This window comes from Procambarus clarkii, chromosome 1 (genome assembly GCF_040958095.1).
Source record: "Procambarus clarkii isolate CNS0578487 chromosome 1, FALCON_Pclarkii_2.0, whole genome shotgun sequence".
In the NCBI taxonomy this organism is placed as follows: Eukaryota; Metazoa; Arthropoda; class Malacostraca; order Decapoda; family Cambaridae; genus Procambarus; species Procambarus clarkii.
Window position 1 is genome coordinate 46298638 of NC_091150.1, and position 13219 is coordinate 46311856.

At 40.9% G+C, this 13219-nt stretch overlaps 1 protein-coding gene across 1 annotated transcript in view; it reads right to left on the minus strand.

The window, feature by feature from the left end:
• Window positions 1-1540: 1540 nt before the first annotated feature.
• LOC123774339 (Bub1-related kinase) overlaps window positions 1541-13219 on the minus strand; it is a 139097-nt gene continuing 127418 nt past the window's right edge. Inside the window, 2 exon segments of the mRNA XM_069322183.1 lie at window positions 1541-2499; window positions 9271-9443. Of these exon segments, the coding sequence (XP_069178284.1) occupies window positions 2313-2499; window positions 9271-9443 (360 nt within the window). The 3' untranslated portion in view covers window positions 1541-2312.

Consider the following 13219-nt stretch of genomic DNA (forward strand, 5'->3'; position numbering starts at 1 on the left):
GTGAGAGGAGGGGTGGAGTTTCACGTGCTTTTGTGGTACCAGTGGTGAAGCATCATTGCTGTTCAAGGAAGACTTCATGGTGTAGCAGCCGGAAGAGCTGTGGAGGACCCTGGTAGACAATTCTAAGAGAACCTGAAGGTGATGAGGGTAGTGAACCCCTAGGTGTAAAGAAGAGGTTCTTTGTTACTACTTATATAGAGTTGGTAGTGTGCTTGAGTATCATTGGTGTGCAAGACGCAGTGGAAGGTTTTTTTTTTTTTTTTTTTTTTATCAAGGAATATTCACACAGATGTCTGTAGTGTTACAGCCATGGGCTGGATTTCCTTGTGTATATTTATATATTCTAGAGCTGATAGTGCAATATTGTATTACAGGATTTAACCCACTAGGTAAGGTTGGTAGCATAAGTGGCAAGCCAGGAGTTGGGCTACCACTATATATAAGCAGCTGATAAAAGTCCTGATGGGATTGTATGCAACCTGACTATAATAATAGTGTTGGAGGCATTATTGTACCTTGTATGTGTTGTACATGCTCTCTGTCTAGTAAATGTATATAATTTATTGGTGTTTGCCCTTGTCCTAGTGAGGCTTCCAAGAATGTAGGAGAGAGAGAGAACGAACCACAGCTGTGGACAGGGTGGTACAGAATTACAATTCAAAAAATGGGGGAGCGAGTTCATACCAACCAAGGAAGAGAGTGGGGAAGTCACAGCGGCTCGAATTGGGAGTCTACACGTGACAATGAGGCCAGTGTTGGAGCCACACCCCCTATAAGTGTGATGCTGAACCCCTCTCCGAGAGCAGGAAGCGTACATGGTGATCTGATCAAAGTACAAGCACTATGGGTTTTGGTTGGTTGTATGGAAGGGACGTACGCACCTGCCTACAACATAATAACGTACAGTGATATCTCTTTGAAAAGGAAATGAAAGTCCATTGATTGCATTAAGGCAGTCTCGGTAATATAGTTACGTACTTTAGGTTAATTTGTTGTTTTTTGAACAAATCCACAAGGGCCGTGACAAGGATTCGAACCTGCGTCCGAGAGCATCCTAGACACTGCCTTAATCGACTGAGCTATGACAGGGTGAAAAGGGTTGAAACCGAAGTTCTGGTTTGTGCCTTGGAGAGGCCACGGGATCCAGTAAGTCCAGTAGAACTTCGGTTTCGACCCTTTTCACCCTGTCGTAGCTCAGTCGATTAAGGCAGTGTCTGGGATGCTCCCGGACGCAGGTTCGAATCCTCATCACGGCCCTTGTGGATTTGTTCATTTGATGCATCACGTTATTGTGATCTCTGTGTGTGTTGTTGTTTTTTTACCTTCAGAGAAAAGTAAAGAAGGGCTTACTAATATTGGAGGTGGGATACACAGATGATTGTGGAGGCATCCCTTGATTTGAAGGTTCTTTTAATCGCCACAGCTTATAACATAGTCAGCAAATGTGGGCATATTCTTGCAAGTATATTTTTGCATTTTAAATGTGTTAATAAATACACACATTTTACTTCTATACTGTATTAGGTAATAAGGAAACTGCTTACTTTGTACTTTATTGTTTCATTAAAACAGATCAGGAAGGCCTACTTCTAATGTTTGTTAAAAACAAACTGAAAAAATACACCTATAAAAAAAACAAGCATTCAAAACACACAGCTTTTCAAGTGTTTGTTCACAACATTTTAAATTAACACTTGCCAAACATGCATCAATGGTTAAATGTACAAATACACCAATATATGACAAAACATTAAAATTCAAACTATTCAGTTAAATGATCCACAAAACTATCTTTACACCACCACTTTTGATACAAAAAATAAAGTATTTAAGTTCTCTTCTTGCATGATTTTATTATGGAAAATATCAAGATTCCTTTCATATTGGGAACAATCTACAGCATGTAGTTTAAAATTATATATATATATATATATATATATATATATATATATATATATATATATATATATATATATATATATATTATATATATATATATATAAAGAAATATTACATCGTTACTAGTTACTTCACTTCAGAACTATTACTGTGTAAGGGCCTCCAGGGCCTGGGGGATAGGCTTGGGACGAAATCCCGAAACCCTCTCCAGGTATGATCCAGTAACCTCAAAGTGATTTGATTGACATTGCAGCCTGAAATACCAAATTATCATTTACACGTTTAAACAGATTTTACATTATTTGAGGCACTTAATATTTTGACTAATAAAATATCACCTTTGGTATTCCAGTAAACAAGTTGCAAAGGGAAACCGACATTCACACTAAAAAAAATAAACACTGTAAACAGACTCATCGACGTTGAGTCACAATACACAGGAGTGTGTTGAACTTGACATTAATTTCTTTTTGTTGTTCAGTCTTGAAAAATGTTTCCATAAACTTCTCTTTCAACTGGGTAAGGCTGGGAATTGCAGAACAGGAAGGCACATTCAAAAGTGTGGAAAACAACATTTGCCATAGGTCTTTCTGCCAATACCTGTACCAAAGAAAAGAGAAAATTAATATGTTGATTTTCTGTAAAATTTGCAAACTGGATTAACCCGTACCCTACAACTACTGGACCTACAACTACTGGATGGAATATGGAAAAATACATAGTTGTATAAAAGTATTAGTTATATACATTTATTGAATGTAATCAAACGCCATTTTTCTCGATGAGACCCGGAGGCTCCCCGGAGCTATACCAGGCTGATGTGTATATATTAGACTGTGGCAACAGTCAATCGAAGGAGTTCTAGCCTACCGGGGACCACAGCCAGAACCTTGCCCCCCTCAAGAAGAGGCACGAAGAGCAGCAATGGCCTAAAGACACCCCCGTGTAATTGGAAGCAGTGTTTGTCTGTCATCTACCAGATCAGGCACCCAGAAAGGTAGGAATTCCAAAACAAACTACTGGTGGTCAAAAATTGCAAATTGAAAGCCAAACTAGCAAACAGAACTCGCCAATCAAAAACAAGGAAACTAACATGACGTCATCACAACCGTCGCGCATCCGTCTGCACAACCCACCCACTCCCTGGGTGGGGGATCAGGGGTCCCAGACCTCCACGCTGGCAACTCTCCTCAGTTCAGGGGCCAAGTATCAAAAACTTGAAAAAAACGCCGACCAGGGAGCCTCTGGGTTTCACCCAGAAAATGGTGTTTCATTACATTCAAGGCTGGTTTACTGTGGCGAGCACCTTTGGCTCCCCAGAACTACCTAACCAAAAATAAGAAAAGGGACTTACCTGGGAGGCGGTTGTCACTCGTTCCTCAACTTGAAGTCGAGACAACTGGCCGCAACCTGCGACCCAAGACTATATACGCCTGAGAAGGGCCAGGAACATTAACAAGGTACCGTGCAGCTAGGACCCTGTTCGACCTCCAAAAGCCCCGTATCCGTATGATAGGCTAGGGCATATTACCAAAAACAGCAGCCAAAGCTGCGAACTTACGAACAGCGCGTGGGCACGGGGAAAGACCACAGGCCTGTGGTCTTTTCGAATTGCCTGGACCGAATAATCCTGCGGCCAACCTGGGAGACCTGCACCCTGGAATAAGGAAGAAGGGAAACCGGGTCAACCCAAAGAGCGTCCTCTGCCACAGAGGCCGTGGTACGGAAATAATGGCGAACAGCCACAACCGGACAAAACATGATGCACCCTGCAGAACCAACAAAGCATCAGCAACCCAAGGACCCCTTCGGAAAACAGCTGACTCATTCTTCGCCAGAAAACAAGAACGGCGGCAAACGAAGAAACGACCACCAGGACCAAAAGAGCAGAAACCACTGTGCCGGAAGAGAGCATGAAGCTCTCCACCAACCCCCAGAGGCCAATGCCAACAAGAAAAGAACCATAGAAAAACAGTCCTGAACCGAGGGGGCCCTCCACAACCTGAGGAGAAGAGAGAAAAGCGAGCACCCAGCCCAATGACCAGGATGGCTCATGACCAGGCCAGAGGTGAAAAAACCAGCATTGAATGTAATGAAACGTCATTTTCTGGGTAAGACCCAGAGGCTCCCCGGAGCTTATCCAGGCTGATATGCTAATGTCAGACTTTAATGTCCCCCCAAAGCCCCGGCCTGACAAGAAAAAACCGGGGCAGCCGCAAAAAATACTAAGGAAGGGAGCAGACTGGCAGGCTCATACAACACGGCTGGAGGAACAGGCTCGAATGCCCCCGTCGCTACCCCAGAAGGGGAATTCCCCGAGATAGCCCGAGTCTCAAAGTCATTTATTGGACTTAAGCAATCGAGTACATTAATATTTTCTTTAATTCTTATTAATTATAGGATCATAACTAAACTATTTATATTTAATTATCATTAAGATTAAATTTGCCTATATTTATTATTCAACTTTTTTTTCTTGGCTTTCATTATTACCTAGGTTGCATAGCCTCGCCATACTCCCTTACTCCATTGTACCCCTGGCTTTGCCTGTGTCTCAAAATGCAAATTAATACTTTCAGTGTACCTGAGAGTACTTGTAACCAATCTAACTCATATTTTTTGTTCGTTTTGTGTTTTCTTGTATAGTCTTGTATATATTTATATTTTCTCCCTCTTTTATATCAAAATTTGTTTATTTTGTAATTGCCTCCCCTCCCCTCCCTTCATTATCCTTCCCTTCCTGGTGGTGGTGTACGAGTGTTAGGCCGCTGATGCGGCCAAATATCCGCTAGTCTGACTTCCATGAACATTTTGGCTCGATAAGGAGATACAGTAACTTCATCCGGCCATGATTTTTGCCGGTTTAGGGCATTTTCCGGATTAGCGGGTTTCTACAGTACTCCTTTTGCTGTTATTACACTAATACACACATTACATGTATCTACATTTGTGTTCACTACAGCGAACCACTAAGCTGATATGGTGAGTGCAGACAAGTGGCCACACAGATTCAGCAGACGACGCTACCTCCCTCCCCCACCTCAGCATTAATTATCACAACAATCCTGCTATTATCACAATCCTAGTAATTTTTAGCACAGTCAGGGGTCTTCTGTAATACTGTCATCTTTAATTAATAGCAGTTACATATTTATTTTGACATTTTTTAGGCAATGCTGCAGTCACAAGCTGAACAGCAGTGCTGTTAGCTCATGCTTCGTGCACCAGCCTTGATTGCTCACACAGTACTGTGACTCTCACACCAGAAAATGTTGCCTATGATTTTTTTTCTAAACATGGTGTCTGTTTACAAGAGCCTTGAGGAAGCTGATGTGAACACCGTGTAGCCGCGGGCAATTTGAATTGTGGCTGGCACCCTACGTTGTATATATATGCCATGCACATGGCGGGACATGTTAGTCCTGCCGTATATGTATATGCCACGCGCAGTTTAAGGGTTAAAGAAAATTGGACCCATCTGACTAAAACATACTGCAAATGGCTGCCAAAACAAAACAATTGTGCAATCTTTTGATATTATTGTCAAAATAATATCAGAAGGTTTTGATATTTTGACAATATCAAAACCTTTACTTTGATATTTTATTAGTCGTTTTTTTTTATTACAAAATACAAAATTTGTAATAAAATTTGTGGCCAGAAAATACAACAGAGTAGCCGGCAGCGGGAGTGTGAAGAAAAGTGTACTAGGAAAAGGCACTTCAGAATTGGAGGGGTAGAAGCCTCGTTTTTTGTTTTGTTTACAAAATACCAAATTTGTAATAAAATATGTGGCCAGAAAATACAACAGAGTAGCCTGCAGCGGGAGTGCGAAGAAAAGTGTACTAGGAAAAGGCATTTCAGAATTGTAGGAGGGGTAGGTAGAAGCCTTTGCCATGTGGGTCAAGATTTTCCTAAGTTTGCTAAGTGGGACCCTCCATGGGGGCCAGGATGGAACGACATGGAGAAATATTGGCAACACGAACCGAGAGAATCTTGCAAATGAGACAACTGCACTGAAAAAGTAAGATTGTGAAAGGGAATAGGATCCACTGGAGGGGTAACTGTCAAAGCAGAACATAAGCGAGAGTGAGGATGTTGTAGGAACTGTACAAGGTAGCGAAGACAGTAGCGATCAAGATACAGCACGTATCAGTTTGGATAGCTTCAGGGAGCCTCCGGGGCTCACCCAGAAAATGGCATTTCATTACATTAAACACTAGTTTTCTGTGGGGAGCCCCATTAGCCTCCTGAAGCTAACTACCCAAAGTAAAAACAAGTACTTATCCGGGAGGCAGCACTACCTCCAAGGAATATGAGGTCTGAAGATAAGGAAGAAACAGACGGCCAACCTAAGGCCACACAAAGTTGGGAAGTAAACGTAACGTCCACAAGATACCTGGCGGCCAGAACCCTGTTCGATCTCCAAAACCCCCGCATCCGAATATCGACCCAAGACATGTAGCCAAAAAGCACCACAAGAGCAGCACACTTCCTATCATGGGGACTAGGGTAAACCGCAGGCTTAATGATACTGTGGAGAACCCGATACACATGAATCCTGGAACAGGGAACCAGGGAAACCGGAACCACCCAGAGTATGTCCAACGACACAGAACCAGTGGCCCACAGGTAGCGAAGACTGGCCTGTGTCCATCATTAGAGCCTGAGTGAAAAATGTTCAGCATCCACCACTTTAAATAATGCAAGATTTTGTTACAACCCTCTCACACAAAATGATAGCCAATCGGCAATTCTAATTATTATATTTGAATTCAGCACGTCAAAATGCATGATAAACTGCTCTTTTCGTCTCAGAAGCAGACAACTTTAGAAAAATTTTGACTAGTGTAATTTATCTGCACATACCAATAATTATGATGATAGCTAGTAATAAACTTCTTGCACTGCAGTTTCATTGAATTACAATGTATTATACATTGGAGTCAAATATACACACAAGTCATATATAGCTATCTATATTTGCATAAACCATAATGAACTAAGTAATTCCAGTGGGTGTGGTAATGAAATCTTAGCACAGTAGCAAGCAAATAATATCAACAGATGCCATCAGTATGTACTACGCACATCATTAAGTCACTAAGAACATCACAACACTGCTATTATCATCAGATTCCTGTCACTAAATCCCTAATATGAATAATTTTCTAAAGGAATATGAGGTGAAATACTGACAGCCCTTTTCAAGGCGAGAGAAATTGCTAACCTGGAGAGCGTTCAGAGATCCTTTATTGCTAGAAGCTACTCGGTAAAACATCTAAGCTATTGGGACCGCCTAAAATGCCAAAATTTGTATTCTCTAGAGAGCAGTCAGAAGAGATACATAATAATTTACACATGGAAAATATTAGAGGGGCTAGTCCGGAACCTGCACACAGACATACTGTACCATCACACGAGACCAGAAGGCATGGCAAGATGTGCAGAATACTCCCATTGAAAAGCAGAGGTGCAACAGGTACTCAGGAAGAACTATCAACAACAGAGGCCCGAGACTGTTTAACACGCTTCCACTACACATAAGAGGCATAACTGGCCGACCCCTCACAGTGTTCAAGAGAGAACTTGATAAACACCTCCAAAGGATACCTGATCAATCAGAGTATGATTAATACGTCGGGCTGCAAGCAGCTGCGTCCACAGCCTGGTTGACCAGTCCAGCAACCAGGAGGTCTGGTCGGGGATTAGACCATGGGGACATTGAGCCTCGAAATCATTGCGAGGTAACCACAAGGTAAGATGTTGCATGATGCATTCAGGCAAGAAACCTCAGCTGTGAACATCACAACTAGCACTGTGTTCAATTATATCTGAACCTTGTATATAGTTTTTATTACAGTCAGGATCATCTATGCCACTATCATCACAAAATTATTGCAGTTACTTATTTTATTAATCATTATTAAGTAGTGCTGTGAGCTCCAGCTGCGTGCACCAGCCTTAGTCGCTGTGGCAGTATTGAGGCTCTCAAGAGCCAGGAGGGATGCAGACAATTTATTTTTGTCAATATCGCATTTGTTTACTGGAGTCCTAAAGACCAGGATATGAGTGCAATGTACCCGCTGGAGTTTTGAATCTTACGATACATGTACTAACAAATGTGAAGTTAGTTGGAGCACACCCATTAACAATGACATCGTGGTTTGTACAGTGCAATGGTTGTTACATTCTCCCTTACTGATTGTATTGATATCTACTATGTATCATTGAACTGGTGATTAATATCTAAGTGTCCAGAGTCAGTTATTCCATTCCTTCCTTTCCCCATAACCCCCTTTGGAACTTGGTGGCCCACAGTCATTCGAGCATAATGACATGGCTCTGTCAGTGGCCAAGATCTCATTCCTGCACTGAGTCGGGGGAAAACCCTCTTAGCTTATATTTTCTTGTAATACTCACAGTTCCCTGAAACCATATAAACTTAATTCAGGGTGGTGGCAAAATAGTATATAAGATATCCCAAGGTCAGGTACACCAGACATTAATAAGGGCTACAGAGTGAGGTGAGGGGGCAGTATCAGAAATCACAAAAGCATGGACTTCTAGTCCAATAAATGGACTAGAGTACTTTTATAAATATGCAGGCAATGACTGTTATAAATGCTTTCAGCAAATACTGGCATGCATTTTAAAGTGTCTGTGGTCATGTATGAGGTTTTATAAATGTTGGCATAGTGTTATAACCCTAACACTCCTGTACCAATATCTATTGTCCAACCAAAGCTGATTTTCCGTGGAAAGAATTAACCACCATCACATTTCTTCACCTGCAGGAATCTTAATATTACAGTTTTTCTTCGACAAGTGAGCCCTTGTGGGGAACAATGTTTTATCATGCAAGAAATTTTTTATTTTTAAATAGTAATAAGGTATTATAGTGAATTCAGATACAGTATTGAAGAATAAATTTGAATTCAAATGTACACATTCTTCTGTAATTAATATTGACTTGGTGTACATACACATGCATTCAGCCATTTATATATATAGCAGGTGACGTCAGCAATACTGTCTGCCGAGAACAACTTGGTCTTTATTGCTCATTCAGAGAGGATAATTTCATTTTTAAATTTTTTCCGTTCTATTGATAAAATTTTATATACTTCTAAAGGAAAAATTATAAAATATTTGTTTGTTCATACAAGAGCTGAAGTTTGAAAATTATTTAAATGTTTTGGGTTTACAGGATTTCTTTAATCTGATAAAACATTTACTAAAAATATAACTTATGTCTAGCAATTTGAGACTATAAGGATGCAAAACAATATTGAAAATCCAAACAATTAATACAGTAATTAAAAGAAATATTCACTAAATACATGCAAGTGCAAAAAACTCGTACTGTACCTTTTAAAAACAGGATTCTTGATGTTCCATTTACTATTGGGCAGTTTCACAATTTCCATGTAATTCCCAAACAGTAAACAATGAGCTATTGCAGCAACTCCATATAAATCTGTCTGGTAAGTCCATGGCTGACCATCTCTCATTTCACAGCATGTAAATCCCTCTGTTGTCACCTATTAATCAAGATTAATCAATCAACTGCATGTTTATAAACGCAGGATATATTTATAATGTTTATCATGTTCTAATTCCTATTAACACACATTTCCATACCTTTAAATTGAGTCCTGTACAATTCTGCCAAATCAAGACATCATCTTTAATTCAAAGATGGTAATGATGGATAACAATTTATAATAGTAGGCCAAGTAGAAAACTTGAGCTATTCACAAAGTTGACATTCTTGATCATTATGATCTACATGTATTGGCAACATCCAGTAAATAGAGAATTCTAAAATGTGTCATTAGACAAGAACTCTCCAACAAATTTAAAGAAAGTAGATGAGTGCAGACAGGAACTAGCCAATTTATTGTTTATAGCAATGATGAGTGTTAAAACATTTGTATGGAGAAGTGACAAAAAGAGAAGACTGACACATTACCATAGCTTATATACAATTTGACTGCAAGTATCTCTTGACAGTTTAGCTTGTATGGGGATGTAGATGACATGAAAATGTAAAGGCTGTGGGTAAAGACAGGGACACACTAGATTATTACATATTATACTGTGTGAAAACTGTGTCTTTTAATGAAATCTAAACGCATGTTGCATGAAATGGCATATAATAAGCCAGACCCTCCCTGGACAGAGGCCAGTCTCTCATAATATATTGAAATCTTTCACACAGCTATCCCACTCACAATGAAAACAGCAGTACTTTGTGCCTGCTTGATGGGGTTCTGGGAGTTCTTCTACTCCCCAAGCCTGGCCCAAGGCCAAGCTCGACTTGTGAGAGTTTGGTCCACCAAGCTGTTGCTTAGAGCGGCCCGCAGGGCCACATACCCATCACAAGAGCAACAACCTTCAAGTCGCACCAGAGCTGCCGCTGATGTTGGTAATCGTTTATGCATTTCATAAGTTGCTTTGTGTTGTCATAAGTTTATATAGTTTCTTTCATATAAGCTGCATAACCCAATGGAATTGATGGTATAACATTCCCATTATGCAGCAAAACAGCTTTTAGACTAGCCTTGGATAGAAACTAGAAATATTCAATAATTTTAAACAGCATTTTCCATTCTCAGTGACTCAGAATCCAACCCATCCTCACATTAGGCTGTTTAAGGCAGCGGCCGTTCTCCCCCAATGCATACACACTATGTTAAAATTAATGAATTAAAATTTGGTTTGTTCTCATATATAAACTATTATTATTATAAAAATTCTATGTATAGTTAGGCGTAGGTTTGGTTAGGAGTTTAGATTCCATTGGCGATTATTTGTATTTGAAGTACGTGGGTAAATTATTTATAGAATTGTGGTTCAAACAGAGGACGTGGACAAAGCACTTGTTCCAGAAGTACAGGCATACCTCAGAATAAGAGTTTAATCCGTTCCTGGAGACGCCTCGCCTTCCGAAAACTCGCATTCCGAAGTTAATTTCCCCATAAGAAATAAAGGGAAATGAATTAATCCGTTCCTGACTACCCCAAAAACCCCACATCAAACTAAATTTTTATACCTAATTTACCTAATTCATCTAAATAAACCTACAAAACTATGTTCCAGTTATTACTTACCTTGCTGTCGAGTGCTGTAGGCGTATGGAAGATGGTGAGGAGGGGGAGGAGGAGAGGAGTTACTGTTTGGAAGGGGAGTCCCCTTCCATAATCACATCATATAACCCCATGCCTTGTAACACTATGGATACCACTTCTCTTTCTAAATTTTTCAAACCAGCCCCTGCTTGCCTTAAACTCTTTCTTATCTGCATCACTCGTTGCAGGGGTATTCTTTAGAAGGACTTCGTGCAACACCCTGGCTTTCTCACAAATAATGGCCTCCGAAACACTATCACCCCTCAACTCCTTGTCGTGTATCCAAATTAATAACAACTTTTCCACTTCTTCAAGTATTTGTGGTCTTTGTGCCGTTAATGTTCTTACTCCTTTTGCCACTTCAGCACCCATAATCTTATTTTTCTTCTTAAGTATAGTGCATATTGTTGATGTGGCTTTGTTGTACTGCCTACAAAGTTCAACAACACGTGTACCGTTCTCATGCTTCCGAATGATCTCTTGTTTCTCCTCTATTGTCATCCTCACATGAGCTTTCTGGCCTTTATCCTTACCACTGGCTTTCTTGGGACCCATGGTGAGATATATAATAACAAATTGTATAGACAAATCACCAAAAATCCAACAAAACACTGAAAATCCGCAAGAAGAATTGATGTGGGGGTAGTCACTGAGCGCGAGACAATAATAAACTGAGGGGCGGCGGGGCGGAGGGGCGACGAACGCGCTAGGTCGGCTGTACGCATATCAACAAACTCGCGCCCAAACTCGCCTACCGAAGTAACCCTCGCCTTCTGAGACAAATTTTTGGAGTAAATACACCTCGCCTTCCGAAAACCTCGCATACAGGGACAATCGCATTCCGAGGTACCACTGTATTCGGACGTCATCAGTTGTGAGTCGTGTGTAAACCGCTTTTCATTCATTAATGGGGGGTTTGGCAGTGGGATTAATGAGCTTGGATTTTTATATGCAAGGATGGACTGCAGAATCAGTCAAGATTGACTTCATTTGTTTCAGTAGCATTTTGGTTATGGATCAGTATTGTATAAGCTAATTAATATCCATTGAGGTCTGATTATGACCTTTAGTGTCTCAGTAATCTTTTGTGCAACTACTCATAGGATAAGTATGAAGGTGCAAAATAAACACGCTCCTAGCAGCAACAACCAATCAGAAGATGAGAATTGCAGTATTAAAAGAAAAAATGGCCTCTTTCTAGTTAGGCCTTCATGGCTTCCTGTGGAGCCCACTTGGATAGCTTCACACATTGGAATTACATCAGCCCTCAGGAGTTCCTTAATAGCCTACTGGAGATAGAACCTGGTCTCTTCACAGTAGGTACTGGGAGTAGGGAATTATCATCTTCCTCCTCATCACAAAAACATCCAGAAAATAAGCAAAGCAGAACAGACAATTGCAAGGTTCACCAACCCGTCCTCGACTCAAGTGCATCACATCCAGCGATTGACCCCACAGACACCAGGATATTTACCAGGAAGGAGGAAGAGATATTTGACATTCAGTACCTTCCTCCCTTGGGTAAAAGTGACTGGAACATTAGTCAATGGAGTTCAGCCTACCAGGAACCATGAGTCAGAACCTGGCCCTCTCAGAGACACAGGTAGCAATGGCCCCTGGAACACCCCCCCCCTGTGGTTGGGGTTTTTCCTTATCTGCCATCGAACAGGGTTAGGCACCCCAGAACTGAGTTAGGCATAACAAAACAGACCCCACATGGTAAGAAAATTGAAACGAAAAACCGAACAGAGGCAGGTCTCCCTCAATTCCCAAGGAAATAAGCAAACGTCAAGGGGGTGATTTACTGGCATTTCACACTGAGTATTATTCTCAATATTATTATAAATTACTCTCCACCACTCATAACACAGGGCTCAATTGACTTAAAACCAGCTCTGGCCTGATAGAACCCTCATCAAACACTCCTGATGCACAGATCAGGGACCTAACCAGTTAGGTACATCTCTGGCCTGATCTGCTAAAAGAGGCAGAGCCTTGCAAAAATGCCAGGGGTCAGACACGGGACCCAGAAAGCAACATTGAGTTGGCCATCAAGGAGCCTGAAGGATCACCCTATATAAATCTCCAGTCTAGTTAACAGCAGGACCAGAGGAGACAAAAGAACTCCTATATCGACCAGTCCAGCCATAAGAACAGGAGCCACGTGGGATGGAAGTAGAATAGAA